Source organism: Oncorhynchus kisutch, linkage group LG14, assembly GCF_002021735.2.
Source record: "Oncorhynchus kisutch isolate 150728-3 linkage group LG14, Okis_V2, whole genome shotgun sequence".
NCBI classification, from domain to species: domain Eukaryota; kingdom Metazoa; phylum Chordata; class Actinopteri; order Salmoniformes; family Salmonidae; genus Oncorhynchus; species Oncorhynchus kisutch.
The window spans coordinates 59,306,169-59,333,613 of NC_034187.2; the positions used below are offsets into that span (position 1 = coordinate 59,306,169).

The 27,445-nt window shown below is 45.8% G+C and overlaps 3 protein-coding genes across 5 annotated transcripts; all 3 read right to left on the minus strand.

The window, feature by feature from the left end:
• Nucleotides 1–247: 247 nt before the first annotated feature.
• On the minus strand, nt 248–8,345 carry LOC116353409 (mucin-2-like). 3 transcript variants are annotated; one of them, XM_031788662.1, is made up of 12 exons: nt 5,211–8,345; nt 4,462–4,610; nt 4,139–4,269; nt 3,985–4,046; nt 3,731–3,831; nt 3,455–3,557; nt 2,017–2,165; nt 1,695–1,825; nt 1,549–1,610; nt 1,295–1,395; nt 943–1,121; nt 248–814 (listed from the first exon to the last, which is right to left on the minus strand). In XM_031788662.1, exons 1-12 carry the CDS (start codon nt 8,270–8,272, stop codon nt 719–721), a joined length of 4,326 nt encoding a protein of 1,441 aa, XP_031644522.1. In that variant the 5' UTR covers nt 8,273–8,345; the 3' UTR covers nt 248–718. The 3 variants fall into 3 exon arrangements, with proteins under 3 accessions (XP_031644522.1, XP_031644523.1, XP_031644525.1); XM_031788663.1 differs by lacking the exons at nt 2,017–2,165; nt 3,455–3,557; nt 3,731–3,831; nt 3,985–4,046; nt 4,139–4,269; XM_031788665.1 differs by lacking the exons at nt 1,295–1,395; nt 1,549–1,610; nt 1,695–1,825; nt 2,017–2,165; nt 3,455–3,557.
• Nucleotides 8,272–17,494, minus strand: LOC116353463 (mucin-2-like; the record flags this gene model as incomplete). Its single annotated transcript, XM_031789235.1, has 6 exons — nt 8,272–8,313; nt 8,795–9,201; nt 9,586–9,934; nt 12,197–12,679; nt 14,147–14,659; nt 16,022–17,494. Coding segments are annotated over 6 exons (3,267 nt in total), but the record flags the coding sequence as incomplete, so codon positions are not given.
• Nucleotides 17,495–21,484: 3,990 nt separating this feature from the next.
• LOC116353464 (mucin-5AC-like) lies at nt 21,485–26,914 on the minus strand (the record flags this gene model as incomplete). Its single annotated transcript, XM_031789236.1, has 4 exons — nt 21,485–22,451; nt 22,718–22,734; nt 24,698–25,312; nt 26,003–26,914. Coding segments are annotated over 4 exons (2,511 nt in total), but the record flags the coding sequence as incomplete, so codon positions are not given.
• Between the last annotated feature and the right edge of the window lie 531 nt (nt 26,915–27,445).

Here is a 27,445-nt window from a genome sequence, read left to right on the forward strand (position 1 = left end):
ATTTGTTGAACACTTTTTTGGTTAGTACATGATTCCATGTTATTTCACAGTTTTGATATCTTCACTATTATTCTACAATGTAGAAAATAGTAAAAAGAAAGAAAAACCCTTGAATGAGTACTGTAGATATTAAATTGTGTTAGATATTTCTGAGCGTAAGGTGCCAGGTCGGACAATCTTGACTTCCTTTGATGTTTAGATGTGATGTCTGTAATAACCCTCATGAGTCAAACCAATTCATACAATGTTTTCTTAATACTGATTTGCAAAGTCTTTATTACATTTGTCAAACTGTGTGATGAAGAAACAAGTACTGTATTGCAGTTGAAAATAAGTTAGTTAATAGTTAATCAAGAGAGGAAATAACAAAACTCAAATTAATATTTTTATCTACCTTATTATACATTCAATAAATAACTGAAAACTGTTTTAGTCAGTGGACAGCACAGCTTGAAACCACATAAATTACATAGCTAATAAATACATAAACATACATGCTGTTCAGCTCAGCTGTAACTTTGATTAACAATCAGATGTATAATATAAAAAATTGTACAATGCACAAAACACCTGTGGATTATTAAGCCCATTATGAATTTTCTTTTTGTGTTAAAAAAATAGATGCAAGTACCCAATGAAACCTCCTGATTAGCAGATATAGATAGATAATTGACTGTTCTTGTGATGACAGTTGCCTACTGATGTTAGTGTTGTCACCTCAGAAGAGTCCATTTCTGGTGGTGTACTGTACATTGTAAGATCTGCGTCTGTGCCAGCGTCTCCTTACAGCTGCACAGCAGCCACATAGCATACACTGCAAAAGAAAGATGGGGAAGCATGATTCACATGCAACATATTATTGCAGAAATTAAACAGCTTATTTGATTAAATACTTTGTCAACTATTTTCAGAGTACACATGTGAACACAAGCCTATACGTACACATAGCAGGATCCACAGCGGTACCAGAATGATAGCGATGCCACAAGGAATGATAATGGCCAAAGCCCAGCCAGGAAAACCTCCAACACTTGTGGTATTGAAAGGAGTGGTCAGCAAAAGGGTAGGAAGTGGTGTGGTGTTGGTAGTTGTTGTTGGGGCAACAGTGGTGGTCAGGAGACCTAGAATGGAAATGAAAATACATTTTAGAGGGATTATAAACTTGAAATATGTCATATAACATTGATATCTGTGTTTTCGAGATTGAGTATTATACACGTTACATGGTGTTTGATAACTCACTGTCATACAAAAACATAGAAATGACAACCGTATGGTAACAAAAGCAGCATACCTGAGACTTTTAAGACTTCCTGTAGAAAACCACTAGGGTGGTTGACATCTTCCTCTTTGTAAACATACGTCACATTTGCCGTGATTTCAGTGCCATCAGCACTGTGGACGTAAAAATGGGTTTTGTGTGAGAGTTAAACATGTTCCCTTCATCCTGTTTAGCTGTACCAGCAGCAACTAAATGAAATCTGCAGAAATTCTAAAGAGTGCAGTTGAGAAAGATGGGTTGGTTTCAGGTTATGACGTTGTACTTACACGAAGTTGGCGTTGGGAAATTGAAACTGTTTGCCGTCTGGTTCACTGAGAACCTTATGGAGCTAAAAGGGGAAAAAACATCAAGTTGTCAATTACTATCATGACCTGAACATGACCATGGATGTATCTTATGTACATTATCTTACTAGACTGTTAATTGAATCCTGTATCTTGATGTAGGTCTCGTTGGTGAATGTGAGTCTATGACTTAGAGACTCCAGGGTTACATTGGTTATTTTGAAACCAAGGTTGATGGCAAATGAAGTATCTGTAAGTTCTGTGAGCACAAAAAAAATTGTCACTATAGCAACAGATCAAATAAACTGCTACAATTTAGGAGTTTCAGCAACATTAAAAAACATTCAAGAAGTATTTAGATAGCAGGAGCAGTTGAATGTTTACTTATTAAGAGATTATTTCATAGAGTGGAAAAAAATGTCTTCATGAAGCCTTATTTGTTGAACTCACTGATATAAGTTGCATTCTGGTAGGTGGTTTGAGTGGTCCTGAATTGACGAGACAATTGCTTCTTGACGGCACCAAGGACATCATCCTCAGTGGGGACTGGTGTTTTGAGCTTGAATATCAGTTTAACAAAAACCACCACTGTGCCGAATCTAAGAGAAAATAATAATACATGTAAATTACATTTCCTAAAGAAAATGTGTTTGCTTGCAACCTAGTCTAAAAGTAATTTATGTTTGTAAAAATAAGTTATAGTAGAGGAAGTCACTCTAGAAGTAATTAGGTTGATGGAAAGATTGATTGATGGATCGGATAGGATAGCCTGAACATTTGTATTTGGTTCGGTCTCTCTAGCTTGAACGGTTCAAGAGTTACTATTATTTTTAGTGGGTTATTATATGCTAATTTATATTCTTTTAAATTGTTATAGTTTATACAGTTTTGAACATGTTAAAGCTGTTTTAAATGTTTGCAGCTGAAATGGTTAAGGTGCAGCAGTATTTTAAATATTTACTCCTGAGTTCTCAGGTTTGGCATTGACTCCATGAAGTGTAATGCCAATTTATGCAAATTGATTTGTTACAGTCTATAAAAGTTTTAGAGAATTTGAAGCTTTTGACAAGCAATCTAAGATGGCCCAATCTGAACACATAAACGTTGGTTTGGTGTTGATAGATTAAACGGTTTAGGAGAAGAAGCGTGGCCAAATGTTCTCCATCTAAGTCTTCATACCTTTTATTACCATTGAAATGCATTGGGAGCTGATTAGAAATATTATTTGATTTGATTTAATAGGATCCCCATTAGCCGACGACAATTGCGACAGCTAGTCTTAATGGGTTCCGACATATACAGGAAAAGACATTTCAGACAAAATACTTTACAATTTACATACATTAAAAACATGAACATGTAGTACGTGTGTGCCTGTCTGCCTGTGTGTGTGTGTGTGCATATGTCAGTTACACATACATGTTAGTACATACACACAAGTATGTCATAGGGGAGAGGTGTTGTGCTGTGAGCTGTTACTTTATTTGTTTTTTGATGTGGTACAAAAACAATAAATGCTATCTAAAATATAATCTCAAGCAATTTAAGTAATGGATGTCTGGATAGATGAAAGTTAGCTCCGTGTTTATAGGTTAAATAGTTTAAGTGCTAGAGCAGGCTAAATAAATCAAATAATTAGAAGAAGTGGGTAAGAAATCTAGTGGTCTTGCCTTCATCAAGCACATTAATTATAATGGATTGGATTTATATTGCGCCTTTTGACCGATTGATGTACTCAAAGAAAGGTTGACATTTTGGATGCTTTTATTAAAACATCAGTAGTTAACGACACAAGCATGGATATACATGGTTCATTGTTGCAAAGGGTCCTTGATTGACAAAGGGTTAATTGAATTGTGAAATAATTATAATAAATGATATTGCTTACCTAGTTGTTGATGTCACTGAAGTCAAAAGGGTAGGAAGTGGTGTGGTGTTGGTAGTTGTTGTTGTTGTTGTTGTTGTTGGGGAAACAGTGGTGGTCAGGAGACCTAGAATAGAAAGGAAAATACATTTTAGAGGGATTATAAACTTGTAATATCTCATATAACAGAGAAATAAGTGTTTATGAGATTGAGTATTATACACGTTACGTGGTGTTTGATTACTCGCTGTCATAAAAAAACATAGAAATGACAACCATATGGTTACAACAGCAGCATACCTGAGACTTTTAAGACTTCCTGTAGAAAACCACTAGGGTGGTTGACATCTTCCTCTTTGTAAACATACGTCACGTTTGCCGTGATTTCAGTGCCATCAGCACTGTGAAAGTAAAATTGGGTTTTGTCTGAGAGTTAAACATGTTCCCTTCATCCTGTTTAGCTGTACAAGCGGCAGCTAAATGAAATCTGCTGAAATTCTAAGGTGTGCAGTTGAGAAAGATGGGTTGGTTCAAGGCTATGACGTTGTACTTACATGAATTTGGCGTTGGGAAATTGAAACTGTTTGCCGACTGGTTCACTGAGAACCTTATGGAGCTAAAAGGGAACAAAACATCAAGTTGTCCATAACTATCATGACCTGAACATGACCATGGATGTATCTTATGTGTAGAGGTACAGTATCTTACTAGTCTGTTAATTGAATCCTGTATCTGGGTTTCGGTCTCAATGGTGAGTGTGAGTCTATTACTTAGAGACTCCTGGGTTACATTGGTTATTTTGAAACCAAGGTCGATGGCAAATGAAGCATCTGTAAGTTCTGTGAGCACACAAAAAAATGGTCACTATAGCAGCAGATCAAATGAACTGCTACAATTTAGGAGTTTCAACAATATTAAAAAACACTCAAGAAGTATTTAGATAGCAGGAGCAGTTGAATGTTTATTTATTAAGAAATGATTTTATAGAGTGGAAATAAATGTCTTCATGAAGCTTAATTTGTTGAACTCACTGATATAAGTTGCATTCTGGAAGGTGGTTTGAGTGGTCGTGAACTGAGGAGACAATTGCTTCTTGACGGCACCAAGGACATCATCCTCAGTGGGGACTGGTGTTTTGACCTTGAATATCAGTTTAACAAAAACTCCCACTGTGCCGAATCTAAGAGAAAATAATAATACATGGAAAATTACATTTCCTAAAGAAAATGTGTGCGCTTGCTAGCATATCTTAAATAATTCTTGGTTGTAAAATAAGTAATAATAGTGGCAGTCAATGCAGTAGTAATAGTAGTGACTGGTTATAATTGGAAAAAGTAAGTAGATGGAAAGATTGATTGATGGAAAGGATATGATAGGATAGGATAGCCTGAACATATGAAAGTTGGTTCGGTCTCTCTAGCTTGAAAGGTTCAAGAGTTAATATTAGTTTTGGTGTGTTATTATATGCCAATTTATACTTATTTAAATTGTTATAGTTTATCAAGTTTTGAAAATGTTTAAATAATTAGAAGAAGAATGTAAGAAATCTAGTGGTCTTGCCTTCATCAAGCACATTAATAATAATGGAATCGATTTATATAGCACCTTTCCACTTACTGATGTACTCAAAGAGCTTTTCTCAAGAAAGGTTGACATTTTGGATGCTTTTATTAAAACATCAATAGTTAACGACACAAGCATGGATATACATGGTTCATTGTTGCAAAGGGTCCTTGATTGACAAAGTGTTAATTGAATTGTACAAAATTATCTTGCTTACCTAGTTGTTGATGTCACTGAAGCCATAGAAGTTGAGTTATAAGTTGCAGTTCTGGTTGTCGAGGTAGGAAGTACAATTGCGGTTGTACTTGTAGGTGCTGCAGTTGGAGTCGTTGTTGTAGAATGAGAACTACCAGTTGTGGTGGTGCTTGTAGGACCTGCAGTATTAATTGTTGTAATAGAAGCAACATTGATGGAGGTGGTTTTAAGAGGTTGAGTTGCGATTGTTGGAGATGTATTTGTAGTTGTCAATGTTGCAGTTGATGTTTTGGTTGTCGTAGAAGAAGCTAAAGTTGTGGTGGTTATAGGAACTGCCATTATAGTTATGGTAGTAGGAGTTTCTTTTGTGCTGGTGGTAGTAGGGATTATGGAAGTTCTTGTAAAAGCTGTAGTTGTGGTTGTAGTAAGAATGGCAGTTGTCATAGTTGGTGCTGCATTTGTATTGGTCATAAGAGATTCAGTTGTCATTGTAGGTGCTGCTGTTGTAGTGGGCATTGAAGCTACAGTAGTATGTACTGCAGGTGTAGTGGATATAGGAGCTACATTTATTGACGTAGGAGCTTCATTTGTTGTAAAAGCTACTGTTGTCATTGTAGGTGTTGCTGTTGTGGTTGATGTAGGAGATGCGGCAGATGTAGTGGTTGTTGAACCCACAGTTGTTGTAGTTAGAACAGCACTGGTTGTTGTAGGGGCTGTTGTTGTGGTTGTCATGGGATCAACATTTATTGTAGTAAGAGCTTTAATTGTGGGATTTGTAATAATTACTGCTGTTGTAGTGTTTGGAAGAGATACAGTTATTGTGGTAGCAGCTGCAGGTGTTGTCGTAGGAGGTAGAGTTGTCGTAGTAGGTTCTGCAATCACAGAGGCCGTAGGAGCTACAGTTGATGTTGTAGGAGCTATATTTATTGTAGTAGGACCTGTGGTTGCAGTTGTTGTAGTAGCTCCAGTTGTATTGGTTGTAGGACCTACAGTAGTTGTCGTAAGAGCTGCAGTTGACGTAGGACCTGGAGTTGTCATAGAAGCAGCATTTGCTGTAGGAACTGCAGGTGCTGTACTAGCTGATGTAATTGTGGTTGTTGTTGTAGCTTCAGATGTAGATGTTAAAATAGGTTCTACAGTTGTGGTGGTCAAAGGACCAACAGCTGTTGTCGTATGAGTTACAGTTGTTTTCGTAAGAGCTGCAGTGGTTGTCAAAGGAGCTGCAGTGGTTGTCAAAGGGGCAGCTGCTGTGGTTGACAGAGAAGCTACAGTTGTTGTAGCAGGAGCTGTAGTTATAATTGTTATAGTAGGTACAGCAGGTGTCGTGGTCGTAGTTGTTGTAGTAGCAGCTGCAGTTGTTGCTCTGGAAATACCTGCAGTTATAGGAGTCATATGAGTGGGTTCTGTGGTTGTAGAATCTGGAGTTGTAGTAATCGTAATAGTAGCACTTTTTGTAGTTAGAGCTGAAGTGGTTGTCGTAGAGGCAGCTACTGTGGTTGACGTAGAAGCTACAGTTGACTTAGCAGGAGATGTGGTTGTGATTGTTGTAGTAAGTAGAGCAGGTGTCGTGGGGGCTAAAGTTGTAGGAACTGCAGGTGTTGTAGTAGGTGCTGTTGTTGTGGTTGTCATAAGAGTAGGAGTTGTAGTTGTTGTAGAAGGTGCTGCAGGCGTTGTGGTCGTAAGAACAGCAGTTGTTGTAGTAGGAGCTGCAGTGGCTGTCGTGGTAGGTTCTGCAGTCGTAGCAGTAGTAGAAGTAGGTTCTGTCACAGATGCAGTGGTTGTCTTAATAGGTTCTAGAGTTGTAGTGCTCGTAGGTTCTGTCGGAGTAGGTTCTGGAGATGTAGTGGTTGTTGGGGCAGGAGTTGTTTTAGTTAGAGATGCAGTGGTTATCGTAGAGGCAGCTGCTGTGGTTGACATAGAAGCTACAGTTGTTGTAGCAGGAGCTCCAGTTGTGATTGTTGTAGTAAGTACAGCAGTTGTAGTGGTAGTAGGAGCTACAGTTGTAGAAACTGCAGGTTTTGTAGTAGGTGCTGTTGTTGTGGTTGTCGTAGGAGCTGATGTTGTAGTTGTTGTAGAAGGTGCTGCAGTCGTTGAGGTCGAAAGAACAGCAGATGTTGTAGTAGGAGCTGCAGTGGATGTCGTGGTAGGTTCTGCAATCGTAGCAGTAGTAGAAGTAGGTTCTGTTATAATAGGTTCTGGAGTTGAAGGGGTTGTAGGAGCAGCAGTTGCAGGAACTGCAGGTGATGTAGTAGGTGCTGTTGACGTGGTTGTTATAGGAGCTAAAGTTGTAGTTGTTGAAGATGGTGCTACAGCCGTGTTGGTCGTAAGAATAGCAGCTGGTGTAGTAGGAGCTGCACCGGTTGCTATAACAGGTTCAGAAGTTGTAGTGGTCGTTGGAGCAGCAGATGATTTAGTTAGAGCTGCAGTGGATATCCTAGAGGCAGCTGCTATGGTTGACAGAGAAGCTACAATTGTTGTAGCAGGAGATGTAGTTGTGGTTGTTGTAGTAAGTACAGCAGGTGTAAAGGTCGTGGGAGCTACAGTTGTAGAAACTGCAGGTGTTGTAGTAGGTGCTGTTGTTGTGGTTGTCGTAGGAGCTGTAGATGTAGTTATGGTAGAAGGTGCTCCAGATGTTGCTTTATTAGGGACAGCATATGTTGTAGGAGCTGCAGTTGCTGTTGTGGTAGGTTCTGCAGTCATAGCAGTCGTAGGAGTAGGTTCTGTCAGAGAATGTTCTGGAGATGAAGTGGTCATTGGAGCAGCCGTTGTTTTAGTTAGAGCAGCAGTGGTTATCGTAGAGGCAGATGCTGTGGTTGACGTAAAAGCTTCAGTTGTTGTAACAGGAGCTGCAGTTGTGACTGTTGTAGTAGGTACAGCAGGTGTAGTGGTAGCAGGAGCTACAGTTGTTGGAACTGCAGTTATTGTAGTAGGTGCTGTTGAAGTGGTTGTCATAGGAGCTAAAGTTGTAGTTGTTGAAGATGGTGCTGCAGTCGTGGTGGTCATAAGAATAGCAGTTGGTGTAGTAGGAGCTGCATCGGTTGTCACAATAGGTTCAGGAGCTGTAGTGGTCGTTGGAGCAGCCATTATTGTAGTTGGAGCTGCTGTGGTTGTCGTAGAGGCAGCTGCTGTGGTTGGCGTAGAAGTTACAGTTGTTGTATCAGGAGCTGTAGTTGTGATTGTTGTAGTAAGTAGAGCAGGTGGAGTGGTCGTGTGAGCTTCAGTTGTAGGAACTGCAGGTGTTGTAGTAGGTGGTGTTGTTGTGGCTGTCGTAGGAGCAGCAGTTGTTGTAGTTAGGGCTGCAGTGGTTGTCGTAGATGCTAAAGCTTTTGTAGGAGCTGCAGTTGTCGTGGGAGCTACAGTTGTTGGAGGTGCTGTTGTTGTGGTTGTCGTTGGAACTGAAGTTGTAGTTGTTGTAGAAGGTGCTGCAGTCACTGTGGTCATTAGAACAGCAGTTGTTGTAGTAGGAGCTGCACTGGTTGTCGTAGTAGGTTGTGGAGTTACAGTGGTCGTAGGAGCTGCAGTTGTTAGGGCTGCAGTGGTTGTCGTAGATGCTAAAGCTGTTGTAGGAGCTGCAGTTGTCGTGGGAGCTACAGTTGATGTAGGTGCTGTTGTTGTGGTTGTCGTGGGAGATGAAGTTGTAGTTATTGTAGAAGGTGCTGCAGTCACTGTGGTTGTTAGAACAGCAGTTGTTGTAGTAGGAGCTGCACTGGTTGTCGTAGTAGGTTGTGGAGTTACAGTGGTCATAGGAGCAGCAGTTGCTGGAGGTGCTGTTGTTGTGGTTGTCGTAGGAGCTGAAGTTGTAGTTGTTGTAGTTGTTGTAGCAGGAGCTGCAGTGGTTGTCGTAATAGGTTCTGGAGCTGTAGTGGTCGTAGGAGCAGCAGTTGTTGTAGTTAGGGCTGCAGTTGTTGAAGTAGATGCTAAAGCTGTTGTAGGAGCTGCAGTTGTCATGGGAGATACTGTTGTTGGAGGTGCTGTTTTTGTGGTTGTCGTAGGAGCTGAAGTTGTAGTTGTTGTAGTTGTTGTAGCAGGAGCTGCAGTGGTTGTCGTAATAGGTTCTGGAGCTGTAGTGGTCGTAGGAGCAGCAGTTGTTGTTGTTAGGACTGCAGTGGTTGTCGTAGATGCTAAAGCTGTTGTAGGAGCTGCAGTTGTCGTGGGAGCTATAGTTGATGTAGGTGCTGTTGTTGTGGTTGTCATAGGAGCTGAAGTTGTAGTTATTGTAGAAGGTGCTGCAATCACTGTGGTCGTTAGAACAGCAGTGGTTGTAGTAGGAGCTGCACTGGTTGTCGTAGTAGGTTGTGGAGTTACAGTGGTCTTAGGAGCAGCTGTTGTTGGAGTTAAGGATGCAGTGGTTGTCGTAGATGCTAAAGCTGTAGTTGGAGCTGCAGTTATCGTGGGAGCTACAGTTGTTGGAGGTGCTGTTGTTGTGGTTGTCGTAGGAGCTGAAGTTGTAGTTGTTGTAGTAGGAGCTGCAGTGGTTGTCGTAATAGGTTCTGGAGTTGTAGTGGTCGTAGGAGAAGCAGTTGTTGTTGTTGGGGCTGCAGTGGTTATCGTAGATGCTAAAGCTGTTGTTGGAGCTGCAGTTGTTGTGGGAGCTACAGTTGTTGGAGGTGCTGTTGTTGTGGTTGTCGTAGGAGCTGAAGTTGTAGTTGTTGTAGTAGGAGCTGCAGTGGTTGTCGTAATAGGTTCTGGCGCTGTAGTGGTCGTAGGAGCAGCAGTTGTTGTTGTTAGGGCTGCAGTGGTTGGCGTAGATGCTAAAGCTATTGTCGGAGCTGCAGTTATCGTGGGAGCTACAGTTGTTGGAGGTGCTGTTGTTGTGGTTGTCGTAGGAGCTGAAGTTGTTGTTGTTGTTGTAGCAGGAGCTGCAGTGGTTGTCGTAATAGGTTCTAGAATTGTAGTGGTCGTTGGAGCAGCAATTGTTGTAGTTAGAGCTGCTGTGGTTGACGTAGAAGTTACAGTTGTGGTATCAGGAGCTGTAGGTGTGATTGTTGAAGTAAGTACAGCAGGTGGAGTGGTCGTGGGAGCTACAGTTGTAGGAACTGCAGGTGTTGTAGTAGGTGCTGTTGTTGTGGTTGTCGTAGGAGCTGAAGTTGTAGTTGTTGTAGTAGGAGCTGCAGTGGTTGTCGTAATAGGTTCTGGAGCTGTAGTGATCGTGGTCGTAGGAGCAGCAGTTGTTGTTGTGAGGCCTGCAGTGGTTGTCATAGATGCTAAAGCTGTTGTAGGAGCTGCAGTTGTCGTGGGAGCTACAGTTGTTGTTGTGGTTGTCGTAGGAGCTGAAGTTGTAGTTATTGTAGAAGGTGCTGCAGTCACTGTGGTCGTTGGCACAGCAGTTGTTGTAGTAGGAGCTGCACTGGTTGTCGAAGTAGGTTGTGGGGTTACAGTGGTCGTAGGAGCAGCAGTTGTTGGAGGTGCTGTTGTTGTGGTTGTCGTAGGAGCTGAAGTTGTAGTTGTTGTAGAAGGAGCTGCAGTGGTTGTCGTAATAGGTTCTGGAGCTGTAGTGGTCGTAGGAGCAGCAGTTGTTGTTGTTAGGTCTGCAGTGGTTGTCGTAGATGCTAAAGCTTTTGTAGGAGCTGCAGTTGTCGTGGGAGCTACAGTTGTTGGAGGTGCTGTTGTTGTGGTTGTCGTTGGAACTGAAGTTGTAGTTGTTGTAGAAGGTGCTGCAGTCACTGTGGTCATTAGAACAGCAGTTGTTGTAGTAGGAGCTGCACTGGTTGTCGTAGTAGGTTGTGGAGTTACAGTGGTCGTAGGAGCTGCAGTTGTTAGGGCTGCAGTGGTTGTCGTAGATGCTAAAGCTGTTGTAGGAGCTGCAGTTGTCGTGGGAGCTATAGTTGATGTAGGTGCTGTTGTTGTGGTTGTCATAGGAGCTGAAGTTGTAGTTATTGTAGAAGGTGCTGCAATCACTGTGGTCGTTAGAACAGCAGTGGTTGTAGTAGGAGCTGCACTGGTTGTCGTAGTAGGTTGTGGAGTTACAGTGGTCTTAGGAGCAGCTGTTGTTGGAGTTAAGGATGCAGTGGTTGTCGTAGATGCTAAAGCTGTAGTTGGAGCTGCAGTTATCGTGGGAGCTACAGTTGTTGGAGGTGCTGTTGTTGTGGTTGTCGTAGGAGCTGAAGTTGTAGTTGTTGTAGTAGGAGCTGCAGTGGTTGTCGTAATAGGTTCTGGAGTTGTAGTGGTCGTAGGAGAAGCAGTTGTTGTTGTTGGGGCTGCAGTGGTTATCGTAGATGCTAAAGCTGTTGTTGGAGCTGCAGTTGTTGTGGGAGCTACAGTTGTTGGAGGTGCTGTTGTTGTGGTTGTCGTAGGAGCTGAAGTTGTAGTTGTTGTAGTAGGAGCTGCAGTGGTTGTCGTAATAGGTTCTGGCGCTGTAGTGGTCGTAGGAGCAGCAGTTGTTGTTGTTAGGGCTGCAGTGGTTGGCGTAGATGCTAAAGCTATTGTCGGAGCTGCAGTTATCGTGGGAGCTACAGTTGTTGGAGGTGCTGTTGTTGTGGTTGTCGTAGGAGCTGAAGTTGTTGTTGTTGTTGTAGCAGGAGCTGCAGTGGTTGTCGTAATAGGTTCTAGAATTGTAGTGGTCGTTGGAGCAGCAATTGTTGTAGTTAGAGCTGCTGTGGTTGACGTAGAAGTTACAGTTGTGGTATCAGGAGCTGTAGGTGTGATTGTTGAAGTAAGTACAGCAGGTGGAGTGGTCGTGGGAGCTACAGTTGTAGGAACTGCAGGTGTTGTAGTAGGTGCTGTTGTTGTGGTTGTCGTAGGAGCTGAAGTTGTAGTTGTTGTAGTAGGAGCTGCAGTGGTTGTCGTAATAGGTTCTGGAGCTGTAGTGATCGTGGTCGTAGGAGCAGCAGTTGTTGTTGTGAGGCCTGCAGTGGTTGTCATAGATGCTAAAGCTGTTGTAGGAGCTGCAGTTGTCGTGGGAGCTACAGTTGTTGTTGTGGTTGTCGTAGGAGCTGAAGTTGTAGTTATTGTAGAAGGTGCTGCAGTCACTGTGGTCGTTGGCACAGCAGTTGTTGTAGTAGGAGCTGCACTGGTTGTCGAAGTAGGTTGTGGGGTTACAGTGGTCGTAGGAGCAACAGTTGTTGGAGGTGCTGTTGTTGTGGTTGTCGTAGGAGCTGAAGTTGTAGTTGTTGTAGAAGGAGCTGCAGTGGTTGTCGTAATAGGTTCTGGAGCTGTAGTGGTCGTAGGAGCAGCAGTTGTTGTTGTTAGGTCTGCAGTGGTTGTCGTAGATGCTAAAGCTTTTGTAGGAGCTGCAGTTGTCGTGGGAGCTACAGTTGTTGGAGGTGCTGTTGTTGTGGTTGTCGTTGGAACTGAAGTTGTAGTTGTTGTAGAAGGTGCTGCAGTCACTGTGGTCATTAGAACAGCAGTTGTTGTAGTAGGAGCTGCACTGGTTGTCGTAGTAGGTTGTGGAGTTACAGTGGTCGTAGGAGCTGCAGTTGTTAGGGCTGCAGTGGTTGTCGTAGATGCTAAAGCTGTTGTAGGAGCTGCAGTTGTCGTGGGAGCTACAGTTGATGTAGGTGCTGTTGTTGTGGTTGTCGTGGGAGATGAAGTTGTAGTTATTGTAGAAGGTGCTGCAGTCACTGTGGTTGTTAGAACAGCAGTTGTTGAAGTAGGAGCTGCACTGGTTGTCGTAGTAGGTTGTGGAGTTACAGTGGTCATAGGAGCAGCAGTTGCTGGAGGTGCTGTTGTTGTGGTTGTCGTAGGAGCTGAAGTTGTAGTTGTTGTAGTTGTTGTAGCAGGAGCTGCAGTGGTTGTCGTAATAGGTTCTGGAGCTGTAGTGGTCGTAGGAGCAGCAGTTGTTGTAGTTAGGGCTGCAGTTGTTGAAGTAGATGCTAAAGCTGTTGTAGGAGCTGCAGTTGTCATGGGAGATACTGTTGTTGGAGGTGCTGTTTTTGTGGTTGTCGTAGGAGCTGAAGTTGTAGTTGTTGTAGTTGTTGTAGCAGGAGCTGCAGTGGTTGTCGTAATAGGTTCTGGAGCTGTAGTGGTCGTAGGAGCAGCAGTTGTTGTTGTTAGGACTGCAGTGGTTGTCGTAGATGCTAAAGCTGTTGTAGGAGCTGCAGTTGTCGTGGGAGCTATAGTTGATGTAGGTGCTGTTGTTGTGGTTGTCATAGGAGCTGAAGTTGTAGTTATTGTAGAAGGTGCTGCAATCACTGTGGTCGTTAGAACAGCAGTGGTTGTAGTAGGAGCTGCACTGGTTGTCGTAGTAGGTTGTGGAGTTACAGTGGTCTTAGGAGCAGCTGTTGTTGGAGTTAAGGATGCAGTGGTTGTCGTAGATGCTAAAGCTGTAGTTGGAGCTGCAGTTATCGTGGGAGCTACAGTTGTTGGAGGTGCTGTTGTTGTGGTTGTCGTAGGAGCTGAAGTTGTAGTTGTTGTAGTAGGAGCTGCAGTGGTTGTCGTAATAGGTTCTGGAGTTGTAGTGGTCGTAGGAGAAGCAGTTGTTGTTGTTGGGGCTGCAGTGGTTATCGTAGATGCTAAAGCTGTTGTTGGAGCTGCAGTTGTTGTGGGAGCTACAGTTGTTGGAGGTGCTGTTGTTGTGGTTGTCGTAGGAGCTGAAGTTGTAGTTGTTGTAGTAGGAGCTGCAGTGGTTGTCGTAATAGGTTCTGGCGCTGTAGTGGTCGTAGGAGCAGCAGTTGTTGTTGTTAGGGCTGCAGTGGTTGGCGTAGATGCTAAAGCTATTGTCGGAGCTGCAGTTATCGTGGGAGCTACAGTTGTTGGAGGTGCTGTTGTTGTGGTTGTCGTAGGAGCTGAAGTTGTTGTTGTTGTTGTAGCAGGAGCTGCAGTGGTTGTCGTAATAGGTTCTAGAATTGTAGTGGTCGTTGGAGCAGCAATTGTTGTAGTTAGAGCTGCTGTGGTTGACGTAGAAGTTACAGTTGTGGTATCAGGAGCTGTAGGTGTGATTGTTGAAGTAAGTACAGCAGGTGGAGTGGTCGTGGGAGCTACAGTTGTAGGAACTGCAGGTGTTGTAGTAGGTGCTGTTGTTGTGGTTGTCGTAGGAGCTGAAGTTGTAGTTGTTGTAGTAGGAGCTGCAGTGGTTGTCGTAATAGGTTCTGGAGCTGTAGTGATCGTGGTCGTAGGAGCAGCAGTTGTTGTTGTGAGGCCTGCAGTGGTTGTCATAGATGCTAAAGCTGTTGTAGGAGCTGCAGTTGTCGTGGGAGCTACAGTTGTTGTTGTGGTTGTCGTAGGAGCTGAAGTTGTAGTTATTGTAGAAGGTGCTGCAGTCACTGTGGTCGTTGGCACAGCAGTTGTTGTAGTAGGAGCTGCACTGGTTGTCGAAGTAGGTTGTGGAGTTACAGTGGTCGTAGGAGCAGCAGTTGTTGGAGGTGCTGTTGTTGTGGTTGTCGTAGGAGCTGAAGTTGTAGTTGTTGTAGAAGGAGCTGCAGTGGTTGTCGTAATAGGTTCTGGAGCTGTAGTGGTCGTAGGAGCAGCAGTTGTTGTTGTTAGGTCTGCAGTGGTTGTCGTAGATGCTAAAGCTGTTGTAGGAGCTGCAGTTGTCGTGGGAGCTAAAGTTGTTGGAGGTGCTGTTGTTGTGGTTGTCGCAGGAGCTGAAGTTGTAGTTGTTGTAGCAGGAGCTGCACTGGTTGTCGTCATAGGTTCTGGAGCTGTAGTGGTCGTAGGAGCAGCAGTTGTTGTTGTTAGGTCTGCAGTGGTTGTCGTAGATGCTAAAGCTGTTGTAGGAGCTGCAGTTATCGTGGGAGCTACAGTTGTTGGAGATGCTGTTGTTGTGGTTGTCGTAGGAGCTGAAGTTGTAGTTGTTGTAGTAAGAGCTGCACTGGTTGTCGTAGTAGGTCGTGGAGTTACAGTGGTCGTAGGTGAAGCAGTTGTTGTAGTTAGGGCTGCAGTGGTTGTCGTAGATGCTAAAGCTGTTGTCGGAGCTGCAGTTATCGTGGGAGCTACAGTTGTTGGAGATGCTGTTGTTGTGGTTGTCGTAGGAGCTGAAGTTGTTGTTGTAGCAGGAGCTGCACTGGTTGTCGTCATAGGTTGTGGAGTTACAGTGGTCGTAGGAGCAGCAGTTGTTGGAGGTGCTGTTGTTGTGGTTGTCGTAGGAGCTGAAGTTGTAGTTGTTGTAGAAGGAGCTGCAGTGGTTGTCGTAATAGGTTCTGGAGCTGTAGTGGTCGTAGGAGCAGCAGTTGTTGTTGTTGGGGCTGCAGTGGTTATCGTAGATGCTAAAGCTGTTGTAGGAGCTGCAGTTGTTGTGGGAGCTACAGTTGTTGAAGGTGCTGTTGTTGTGGTTGTCGTAGGAGCTGAAGTTGTAATTGTTGTAGCAGGAGCTGCAGTGGTTGTCGTAATAGGTTCTGGCGCTGTAGTGGTCGTAGGAGCAGCAGTTGTTGTTGTTAGGGCTGCAGTGGTTGTCGTAGATGCTAAAGCTGTTGTCGGAGCTGCAGTTATCGTGGGAGCTACAGTTGTTGGAGGTGCTGTTGTTGTGGTTGTCGCAGGAGCTGAAGTTGTAGTTGTTGTAGCAGGAGCTGCACTGGTTGTCGTCATAGGTTCTGGAGCTGTAGTGGTCGTAGGAGCAGCAGTTGTTGTTGTTAGGTCTGCAGTGGTTGTCGTAGATGCTAAAGCTGTTGTAGGAGCTGCAGTTGTCATGGGAGCTACAGTTGTTGGAGGTGCTGTTGTTGTGGTTGTCGTAGGAGCTGAAGTTGTAGTTGTTGTAGTAAGAGCTGCACTGGTTGTCGTAGTAGGTCGTGGAGTTACAGTGGTCGTAGGTGCAGCAGTTGTTGTAGTTAGGGCTGCAGTGGTTGTCGTAGATGCTAAAGCTGTTGTCGGAGCTGCAGTTATCGTGGGAGCTACAGTTGTTGGAGATGCTGTTGTTGTGGTTGTCGTAGGAGCTGAAGTTGTTGTTGTAGCAGGAGCTGCACTGGTTGTCGTCATAGGTTGTGGAGTTACAGTGGTCGTAGGAGCAGCAGCTGTTGGAGGTGCTGTTGTTGTGGTTGTCGTAGGAGCTGAAGTTGTAGTTGTTGTAGAAGGAGCTGCAGTGGTTGTCGTAATAGGTTCTGGAGCTGTAGTGGTCGTAGGAGCAGCAGTTGTTGTTGTTGGGGCTGCAGTGGTTATCGTAGATGCTAAAGCTGTTGTTGGAGCTGCAGTTGTTGTGGGAGCTACAGTTGTTGGAGGTGCTGTTGTTGTGGTTGTCGTAGGAGCTGAAGTTGTAGTTGTTGTAGTAGGAGCTGCAGTGGTTGTCGTAATAGGTTCTGGCGCTGTAGTGGTCGTAGGAGCAGCAGTTGTTGTTGTTAGGGCTGCAGTGGTTGGCGTAGATGCTAAAGCTATTGTCGGAGCTGCAGTTATCGTGGGAGCTACAGTTGTTGGAGGTGCTGTTGTTGTGGTTGTCGTAGGAGCTGAAGTTGTTGTTGTTGTTGTAGCAGGAGCTGCAGTGGTTGTCGTAATAGGTTCTAGAATTGTAGTGGTCGTTGGAGCAGCAATTGTTGTAGTTAGAGCTGCTGTGGTTGACGTAGAAGTTACAGTTGTGGTATCAGGAGCTGTAGGTGTGATTGTTGAAGTAAGTACAGCAGGTGGAGTGGTCGTGGGAGCTACAGTTGTAGGAACTGCAGGTGTTGTAGTAGGTGCTGTTGTTGTGGTTGTCGTAGGAGCTGAAGTTGTAGTTGTTGTAGTAGGAGCTGCAGTGGTTGTCGTAATAGGTTCTGGAGCTGTAGTGATCGTGGTCGTAGGAGCAGCAGTTGTTGTTGTGAGGCCTGCAGTGGTTGTCATAGATGCTAAAGCTGTTGTAGGAGCTGCAGTTGTCGTGGGAGCTACAGTTGTTGTTGTGGTTGTCGTAGGAGCTGAAGTTGTAGTTATTGTAGAAGGTGCTGCAGTCACTGTGGTCGTTGGCACAGCAGTTGTTGTAGTAGGAGCTGCACTGGTTGTCGAAGTAGGTTGTGGGGTTACAGTGGTCGTAGGAGCAGCAGTTGTTGGAGGTGCTGTTGTTGTGGTTGTCGTAGGAGCTGAAGTTGTAGTTGTTGTAGAAGGAGCTGCAGTGGTTGTCGTAATAGGTTCTGGAGCTGTAGTGGTCGTAGGAGCAGCAGTTGTTGTTGTTAGGTCTGCAGTGGTTGTCGTAGATGCTAAAGCTTTTGTAGGAGCTGCAGTTGTCGTGGGAGCTACAGTTGTTGGAGGTGCTGTTGTTGTGGTTGTCGTTGGAACTGAAGTTGTAGTTGTTGTAGAAGGTGCTGCAGTCACTGTGGTCATTAGAACAGCAGTTGTTGTAGTAGGAGCTGCACTGGTTGTCGAAGTAGGTTGTGGGGTTACAGTGGTCGTAGGAGCAACAGTTGTTGGAGGTGCTGTTGTTGTGGTTGTCGTAGGAGCTGAAGTTGTAGTTGTTGTAGAAGGAGCTGCAGTGGTTGTCGTAATAGGTTCTGGAGCTGTAGTGGTCGTAGGAGCAGCAGTTGTTGTTGTTAGGTCTGCAGTGGTTGTCGTAGATGCTAAAGCTTTTGTAGGAGCTGCAGTTGTCGTGGGAGCTACAGTTGTTGGAGGTGCTGTTGTTGTGGTTGTCGTTGGAACTGAAGTTGTAGTTGTTGTAGAAGGTGCTGCAGTCACTGTGGTCATTAGAACAGCAGTTGTTGTAGTAGGAGCTGCACTGGTTGTCGTAGTAGGTTGTGGAGTTACAGTGGTCGTAGGAGCTGCAGTTGTTAGGGCTGCAGTGGTTGTCGTAGATGCTAAAGCTGTTGTAGGAGCTGCAGTTGTCGTGGGAGCTACAGTTGATGTAGGTGCTGTTGTTGTGGTTGTCGTGGGAGATGAAGTTGTAGTTATTGTAGAAGGTGCTGCAGTCACTGTGGTTGTTAGAACAGCAGTTGTTGAAGTAGGAGCTGCACTGGTTGTCGTAGTAGGTTGTGGAGTTACAGTGGTCATAGGAGCAGCAGTTGCTGGAGGTGCTGTTGTTGTGGTTGTCGTAGGAGCTGAAGTTGTAGTTGTTGTAGTTGTTGTAGCAGGAGCTGCAGTGGTTGTCGTAATAGGTTCTGGAGCTGTAGTGGTCGTAGGAGCAGCAGTTGTTGTAGTTAGGGCTGCAGTTGTTGAAGTAGATGCTAAAGCTGTTGTAGGAGCTGCAGTTGTCATGGGAGATACTGTTGTTGGAGGTGCTGTTTTTGTGGTTGTCGTAGGAGCTGAAGTTGTAGTTGTTGTAGTTGTTGTAGCAGGAGCTGCAGTGGTTGTCGTAATAGGTTCTGGAGCTGTAGTGGTCGTAGGAGCAGCAGTTGTTGTTGTTAGGACTGCAGTGGTTGTCGTAGATGCTAAAGCTGTTGTAGGAGCTGCAGTTGTCGTGGGAGCTATAGTTGATGTAGGTGCTGTTGTTGTGGTTGTCATAGGAGCTGAAGTTGTAGTTATTGTAGAAGGTGCTGCAATCACTGTGGTCGTTAGAACAGCAGTGGTTGTAGTAGGAGCTGCACTGGTTGTCGTAGTAGGTTGTGGAGTTACAGTGGTCTTAGGAGCAGCTGTTGTTGGAGTTAAGGATGCAGTGGTTGTCGTAGATGCTAAAGCTGTAGTTGGAGCTGCAGTTATCGTGGGAGCTACAGTTGTTGGAGGTGCTGTTGTTGTGGTTGTCGTAGGAGCTGAAGTTGTAGTTGTTGTAGTAGGAGCTGCAGTGGTTGTCGTAATAGGTTCTGGAGTTGTAGTGGTCGTAGGAGAAGCAGTTGTTGTTGTTGGGGCTGCAGTGGTTATCGTAGATGCTAAAGCTGTTGTTGGAGCTGCAGTTGTTGTGGGAGCTACAGTTGTTGGAGGTGCTGTTGTTGTGGTTGTCGTAGGAGCTGAAGTTGTAGTTGTTGTAGTAGGAGCTGCAGTGGTTGTCGTAATAGGTTCTGGCGCTGTAGTGGTCGTAGGAGCAGCAGTTGTTGTTGTTAGGGCTGCAGTGGTTGGCGTAGATGCTAAAGCTATTGTCGGAGCTGCAGTTATCGTGGGAGCTACAGTTGTTGGAGGTGCTGTTGTTGTGGTTGTCGTAGGAGCTGAAGTTGTTGTTGTTGTTGTAGCAGGAGCTGCAGTGGTTGTCGTAATAGGTTCTAGAATTGTAGTGGTCGTTGGAGCAGCAATTGTTGTAGTTAGAGCTGCTGTGGTTGACGTAGAAGTTACAGTTGTGGTATCAGGAGCTGTAGGTGTGATTGTTGAAGTAAGTACAGCAGGTGGAGTGGTCGTGGGAGCTACAGTTGTAGGAACTGCAGGTGTTGTAGTAGGTGCTGTTGTTGTGGTTGTCGTAGGAGCTGAAGTTGTAGTTGTTGTAGTAGGAGCTGCAGTGGTTGTCGTAATAGGTTCTGGAGCTGTAGTGATCGTGGTCGTAGGAGCAGCAGTTGTTGTTGTGAGGCCTGCAGTGGTTGTCATAGATGCTAAAGCTGTTGTAGGAGCTGCAGTTGTCGTGGGAGCTACAGTTGTTGTTGTGGTTGTCGTAGGAGCTGAAGTTGTAGTTATTGTAGAAGGTGCTGCAGTCACTGTGGTCGTTGGCACAGCAGTTGTTGTAGTAGGAGCTGCACTGGTTGTCGAAGTAGGTTGTGGAGTTACAGTGGTCGTAGGAGCAGCAGTTGTTGGAGGTGCTGTTGTTGTGGTTGTCGTAGGAGCTGAAGTTGTAGTTGTTGTAGAAGGAGCTGCAGTGGTTGTCGTAATAGGTTCTGGAGCTGTAGTGGTCGTAGGAGCAGCAGTTGTTGTTGTTAGGTCTGCAGTGGTTGTCGTAGATGCTAAAGCTGTTGTAGGAGCTGCAGTTGTCGTGGGAGCTAAAGTTGTTGGAGGTGCTGTTGTTGTGGTTGTCGCAGGAGCTGAAGTTGTAGTTGTTGTAGCAGGAGCTGCACTGGTTGTCGTCATAGGTTCTGGAGCTGTAGTGGTCGTAGGAGCAGCAGTTGTTGTTGTTAGGTCTGCAGTGGTTGTCGTAGATGCTAAAGCTGTTGTAGGAGCTGCAGTTATCGTGGGAGCTACAGTTGTTGGAGATGCTGTTGTTGTGGTTGTCGTAGGAGCTGAAGTTGTAGTTGTTGTAGTAAGAGCTGCACTGGTTGTCGTAGTAGGTCGTGGAGTTACAGTGGTCGTAGGTGAAGCAGTTGTTGTAGTTAGGGCTGCAGTGGTTGTCGTAGATGCTAAAGCTGTTGTCGGAGCTGCAGTTATCGTGGGAGCTACAGTTGTTGGAGATGCTGTTGTTGTGGTTGTCGTAGGAGCTGAAGTTGTTGTTGTAGCAGGAGCTGCACTGGTTGTCGTCATAGGTTGTGGAGTTACAGTGGTCGTAGGAGCAGCAGTTGTTGGAGGTGCTGTTGTTGTGGTTGTCGTAGGAGCTGAAGTTGTAGTTGTTGTAGAAGGAGCTGCAGTGGTTGTCGTAATAGGTTCTGGAGCTGTAGTGGTCGTAGGAGCAGCAGTTGTTGTTGTTGGGGCTGCAGTGGTTATCGTAGATGCTAAAGCTGTTGTAGGAGCTGCAGTTGTTGTGGGAGCTACAGTTGTTGAAGGTGCTGTTGTTGTGGTTGTCGTAGGAGCTGAAGTTGTAATTGTTGTAGCAGGAGCTGCAGTGGTTGTCGTAATAGGTTCTGGCGCTGTAGTGGTCGTAGGAGCAGCAGTTGTTGTTGTTAGGGCTGCAGTGGTTGTCGTAGATGCTAAAGCTGTTGTCGGAGCTGCAGTTATCGTGGGAGCTACAGTTGTTGGAGGTGCTGTTGTTGTGGTTGTCGCAGGAGCTGAAGTTGTAGTTGTTGTAGCAGGAGCTGCACTGGTTGTCGTCATAGGTTCTGGAGCTGTAGTGGTCGTAGGAGCAGCAGTTGTTGTTGTTAGGTCTGCAGTGGTTGTCGTAGATGCTAAAGCTGTTGTAGGAGCTGCAGTTGTCATGGGAGCTACAGTTGTTGGAGGTGCTGTTGTTGTGGTTGTCGTAGGAGCTGAAGTTGTAGTTGTTGTAGCAGGAGCTGCAGTGATTGTCGTAATGGGTTCTAGAATTGTAGTGGTCGTTGGAGCAGCAATTGTTCTAGTTAGAGCTGCTGTGGTTGACAAAGAAGTTACAGTTGTGGTATCAGGAGCTGTAGGTGTGATTGTTGAAGTAAGTACAGCAGGTGGAGTGGTCGTGGGAGCTACAGTTGTAGGAACTGCAGGTGTTGTAGTAGGTGCTGTTGTTGTGGTTGTCGTAGGAGCTGAAGTTGTAGTTGTTGTAGTAGGAGCTGCAGTGGTTGTCGTAATAGGTTCTGGAGCTGTAGTGGTCGTGGTCGTAGGAGCAGATGTTGTTGTTGTGAGGCCTGCAGTGGTTGTCATAGATGCTAAAGCTGTTGTAGGAGCTGCAGTTATCGTGGGAGCTACAGTTGTTGGAGGTGCTGTTGTTGTGGTTGTCGTAGGAGCTGAAGTTGTTGTTGTTGTAGCAGGAGCTGCAGTGGTTGTCGTAATAGGTTCTGGAGCTGTAGTGGTCGTAGGAGCAGCAGTTGTTGTTGTTGGGGCTGCAGTGGTTATCGTAGATGCTAAAGCTGTTGTAGGAGCTGCAGTTGTTGTGGGAGCTACAGTTGTTGGAGAGACTGTTGTTGTGGTTGTCGTAGGAGCTGAAGTTGTAGTTGTTGTAGCAGGAGCTGCAGTGGTTGTCGTAATAGGTTCTGGCGCTGTATTGGTCGTAGGAGCAGCAATTGTTGTAGTTAGAGCTGCTGTGGTTGACGTAGAAGTTACAGTTGTGGTATCAGGAGCTGTAGTTGTGATTGTTGGAGTAAGTACTGCAGGTGGAGTGGTCGTGGGAGCTACAGTTGTAGGAACTGCAGGTGTTGTAGTAGGTGCTGTTGTTGTGGTTGTCGTAGGAGCTGAAGTTGTAGTTGTTGTAGTAGGAGCTGCAGTTGTTGTCGTAATAGGTTCTGGAGCTGTAGTGGTCGTGGTCGTAGGAGCAGCAGTTGTTGTTGTGAGGCCTGCAGTGGTTGTCATAGATGCTAAAGCTGTTGTAGGAGCTGCAGTTGTCGTGGGAGCTACAGTTGTTGTTGTGGTTGTTGTAGGAGCTGAAGTTGTAGTTATTGTAGAAGGTGCTGCAGTCACTGTGGTCGTTGGAACAGCAGTTGTTGTAGTAGGAGCTGCACTTGTTGTCGAAGTAGGTTGTGGAGTTACAGTGGTCGTAGGAGCAGCAGTTGTTGGAGGTGCTGTTGTTGTGGTTGTCGTAGGAGCTGAAGTTGTAGTTGTTGTAGCAGGAGCTGCACTGGTTGTCGTCATAGGTTCTGGAGCTGTAGTGGTCGTAGGAGCAGCAGTTGTTGTTGTTAGGTCTGCAGTGGTTGGCGTAGATGCTAAAGCTATTGTCGGAGCTGCAGTTATCGTGGGAGCTACAGTTGTTGGAGGTGCTGTTGTTGTGGTTGTCGTAGGAGCTGAAGTTGTTGTTGTTGTTGTAGCAGAAGCTGCAGTGGTTGTCGTAATAGGTTCTGGAGCTGTAGTGGTCGTAGGAGCAGCAGTTGTTGTTGTTAGGACTGCAGTGGTTGTCGTAGATGCTAAAGCTGTTGTAGGAGCTGCAGTTGTCGTGGGAGCTATAGTTGATGTAGGTGCTGTTGTTGTGGTTGTCATAGGAGCTGAAGTTGTAGTTATTGTAGAAGGTGCTGCAATCACTGTGGTCGTTAGAACAGCAGCGGTTGTAGTAGGAGCTGCACTGGTTGTCGTAGTCGGTTGTGGAGTTACAGTGGTCGTAGGAGCAGCTGTTGTTTGAGTTAAGGATGCAGTGGTTGTCGTAGATGCTAAAGCTGTAGTTGGAGCTGCAGTTATCGTGGGAGCTACAGTTGTTGGAGGTGCTGTTGTTGTGGTTGTCGTAGGAGCTGAAGTTGTAGTTGTTGTAGTAGGAGCTGCAGTGGTTGTCGTAATAGGTTCTGGAGTTGTAGTGGTCGTAGGAGCAGCAGTTGTTGTTGTTGGGGCTGCAGTGGTTATCGTAGATGCTAAAGCTGTTGTTGGAGCTGCAGTTGTTGTGGGAGCTACAGTTGTTGGAGGTGCTGTTGTTGTGGTTGTCGTAGGAGCTGGAGTTGTAGTTGTTGTAGTAGGAGCTGCAGTGGTTGTCGTAATAGGTTCTGGCGCTCTAGTGGTCGTAGGAGCAGCAGTTGTTGTTGTTAGGGCTGCAGTGGTTGGCGTAGATGCTAAAGCTATTGTCGGAGCTGCAGTTATCGTGGGAGCTACAGTTGTTGGAGGTGCTGTTGTTGTGGTTGTCGTAGGAGCTGAAGTTGTTGTTGTTGTTGTAGCAGGAGCTGCAGTGGTTGTCGTAATAGGTTCTAGAATTGTAGTGGTCGTTGGAGCAGCAATTGTTGTAGTTAGAGCTGCTGTGGTTGACGTAGAAGTTACAGTTGTGGTATCAGGAGCTGTAGGTGTGATTGTTGAAGTAAGTACAGCAGGTGGAGTGGTCGTGGGAGCTACAGTTGTAGGAACTGCAGGTGTTGTAGTAGGTGCTGTTGTTGTGGTTGTCGTAGGAGCTGAAGTTGTAGTTGTTGTAGTAGGAGCTGCAGTGGTTGTCGTAATAGGTTCTGGAGCTGTAGTGGTCGTGGTCGTAGGAGCAGAGGTTGTTGTTGTGAGGCCTGCAGTGGTTGTCATAGATGCTAAAGCTGTTGTAGGAGCTGCAGTTATCGTGGGAGCTACAGTTGTTGGAGGTGCTGTTGTTGTGGTTGTCGTAGGAGCTGAAGTTGTTGTTGTTGTAGCAGGAGCTGCAGTGGTTGTCGTAATAGGTTCTGGAGCTGTAGTGGTCGTAGGAGCAGCAGTTGTTGTTGTTGGGGCTGCAGTGGTTATCGTAGATGCTAAAGCTGTTGTAGGAGCTGCAGTTGTTGTGGGAGCTACAGTTGTTGGAGGTGCTGTTGTTGTGGTTGTCGTAGGAGCTGAAGTTGTAGTTGTTGTAGTAAGAGCTGCACTGGTTGTCGTAGTAGGTCGTGGAGTTACAGTGGTCGTAGGGGCAGCAGTTGTTGTAGTTAGGGCTGCAGTGGTTGTCGTAGATGCTAAAGCTGTTGTAGGAGCTGCAGTTGTTGTGGGAGCTACAGTTGTTGGAGAGACTGTTGTTGTGGTTGTCGTAGGAGCTGAAGTTGTAGTTGTTGCAGCAGGAGCTGCAGTGGTTGTCGTAATAGGTTCTGGCGCTGTATTGGTCGTAGGAGCAGCAGTTGTTGTTGTTAGGGCTGCAGTGGTTGTCGTAGATGCTAAAGCTGTTGTCGGAGCTGCAGTTATCGTGGGAGCTACAGTTGTTGGAGGTGCTGTTGTTGTGGTTGTCGTAGGAGCTGAAGTTGTTGTTGTTGTTGTTGCAGGAGCTGCAGTGGTTGTCGTAATAGGTTCTAGAATTGTAGTGGTCGTTGGAGCAGCAATTGTTGTAGTTAGAGCTGCTGTGGTTGACGTAGAAGTTACAGTTGTGGTATCAGGAGCTGTAGTTGTGATTGTTGAAGTAAGTACCGCAGGTGGAGTGGTCGTGGGAGCTACAGTTGTAGGAACTGCAGGTGTTGTAGTAGGTGCTGTTGTTGTGGTTGTCGTAGGAGCTGAAGTTGTAGTTGTTGTAGTAGGAGCTGCAGTGGTTGTCGTAATAGGTTCTGGAGCTGTAGTGGTCGTGGTCGTAGGAGCAGCAGTTGTTGTTGTGAGGCCTGCAGTGGTTGTCATAGATGCTAAAGCTGTTGTAGGAGCTGCAGTTGTCGTGGGAGCTACAGTTGTTGTTGTGGTTGTTGTAGGAGCTGAAGTTGTAGTTATTGTAGAAGGTGCTGCAGTCACTGTGGTCGTTGGAACAGCAGTTGTTGTAGTAGGAGCTGCACTTGTTGTCGAAGTAGGTTGTGGAGTTACAGTGGTCGTAGGAGCAGCAGTTGTTGGAGGTGCTGTTGTTGTGGTTGTCGTAGGAGCTGAAGTTGTAGTTGTTGTAGCAGGAGCTGCACTGGTTGTCGTCATAGGTTCTGGAGCTGTAGTGGTCGTAGGAGCAGCAGTTGTTGTTGTTAGGTCTGCAGTGGTTGTCGTAGATGCTAAAGCTGTTGTAGGAGCTGCAGTTATCGTGGAAGCTACAGTTGTTGGAGATGCTGTTGTTGTGGTTGTCGTAGGAGCTGAAGTTGTTGTTATAGCAGGAGCTGCAGTGGTTGTCGTAATAGGTTCTGGAGCTGTAGTGGTCGTGGTCGTAGGAGCAGAGGTTGTTGTTGTGAGGCCTGCAGTGGTTGTCATAGATGCTAAAGCTGTTGTAGGAGCTGCAGTTATCGTGGGAGCTACAGTTGTTGGAGGTGCTGTTGTTGTGGTTGTCGTAGGAGCTGAAGTTGTTGTTTTTGTAGCAGGAGCTGCAGTGGTTGTCGTAATAGGTTCTGGCGCTGTAGTGGTCGTAGGAGCAGCAGTTGTTGTTGTTAGGGCTGCAGTGGTTGGCGTAGATGCTAAAGCTATTGTCGGAGCTGCAGTTATCGTGGGAGCTACAGTTGTTGGAGGTGCTGTTGTTGTGGTTGTCGTAGGAGCTGAAGTTGTTGTTGTTGTTGTAGCAGGAGCTGCAGTGGTTGTCGTAGTAGGTTCTGGAGCTGTAGTGGTCGTAGGAGCAGCAGTTGTTGTTGTTAGGACTGCAGTGGTTGTCGTAGATGCTAAAGCTGTTGTCGGAGCTGCAGTTATCGTGGGAGCTACAGTTGTTGGAGGTGCTGTTGTTGTGGTTGTCGTAGGAGCTGAAGTTGTTGTTGTTGTAGAAGGAGCTGCAGTGGTTGTCGTAATAGGTTCTGGAGCTGTAGTGGTCGTAGGAGCAGCAGTTGTTGTTGTTAGGGCTGCAGTGGTTGTCGTAGATGCTAAAGCTGTTGTCGGAGCTGCAGTTATCGTGGGAGCTACAGTTGTTGGAGGTGCTGTTGTTGTGGTTGTCGTAGGAGCTGAAGTTGTAGTTGTTGTAGCAGGAGCTGCAGTGGTTGTCGTGATAGGTTCTGGCACTGTAGTGGTCGTAGGAGCAGCAGTTGTTGTTGTTAGGGCTGCAGTGGTTGTCGTAGATGCTAAAGCTGTTGTCGGAGCTGCAGTTACCGTGGGAGCTACAGTTGTTGGAGGTGCTGTTGTTGTGGTTGTCGTAGGAACTGAAGTTGTTGTTGTTGTAGCAGGAGCTGCAGTGATTGTCTTAATAGGTTCTAGAATTGTAGTGGTCGTTGGAGCAGCAATTGTTGTAGTTAGAGCTGCTGTGGTTGACGTAGAAGTTACAGTTGTGGTATCAGGAGCTGTAGGTGTGATTGTTGAAGTAAGTACAGCAGGTGGAGTGGTCGTGGGAGCTACAGTTGTAGGAACTGCAGGTGTTGTAGTAGGTGCTGTTGTTGTGGTTGTCGTAGGAGCTGAAGTTGTAGTTGTTGTAGTAGGAGCTGCAGTGGTTGTCGTAATAGGTTCTGGAGCTGTAGTGGTCGTGGTCGTAGGAGCAGAGGTTGTTGTTGTGAGGCCTGCAGTGGTTGTCATAGATGCTAAAGCTGTTGTAGGAGCTGCAGTTGTCGTGGGAGCTACAGTTGTTGTTGTGGTTGTCGTAGGAGCTGAAGTTGTAGTTATTGTAGAATCTGATGCAGTCACTGTGGTCGTTGGAACAGCAGTTGTTGTAGTAGGAGCTGCACTTGTTGTCGAAGTAGGTTGTGGAGTTACAGTGGTCGTAGGAGCAGCAGTTGTTGGAGGTGCTGTTGTTGTGGTTGTCGTAGGAGCTGAAGTTGTAGTTGTTATAGAAGGAGCTGCAGTGGTTGTCGTAATAGGTTCTGGAGCTGTAGTGGTCGTAGGAGCAGCAGTTGTTGTTGTTAGAGCTGCAGTGGTTGTCGTGGATGCAAAAGCAGTTGTAGGAGCTGCAGTTGTCGTGGGAGCTACAGTTGTTGGAGGTGCTGTTGTTGTGGTTGTCGTAGGAGCTGAAGTTGTTGTTGTTGTAGTAAGAGCTGCACTGGTTGTCGTAGTAGGTCGTGGAGTTACAGTGGTCGTAGGGGCAGCAGTTGTTGTAGTTAGGGCTGCAGTGGTTGTCGTAGATGCTAAAGCTGTTGTCGGAGCTGCAGTTATCGTGGGAGCTACAGTTGTTGGAGGTGCTGTTGTTGTGGTTGTCGTAGGAGCTGAAGTTGTTGTTGTTGTTGTAGCAGGAGCTGCAGTGGTTGTCGTAATAGGTTCTAGAATTGTAGTGGTCGTTGGAGCAGCAATTGTTGTAGTTAGAGCTGCTGTGGTTGACGTAGAAGTTACAGTTGTGGTATCAGGAGCTGTAGGTGTGATTGTTGAAGTAAGTACAGCAGGTGGAGTGGTCGTGGGAGCTACAGTTTTAGGAACTGCAGGTGTTGTAGTAGGTGCTGTTGTTGTGGTTGTCGTAGGAGCTGAAGTTGTAGTTGTTGTAGTAGGAGCTGCAGTGGTTGTCGTAATAGGTTCTGGAGCTGTAGTGGTCGTGGTCGTAGGAGCAGCAGTTGTTGTTGTGAGGCCTGCAGTGGTTGTCATAGATGCTAAAGCTGTTGTAGGAGCTGC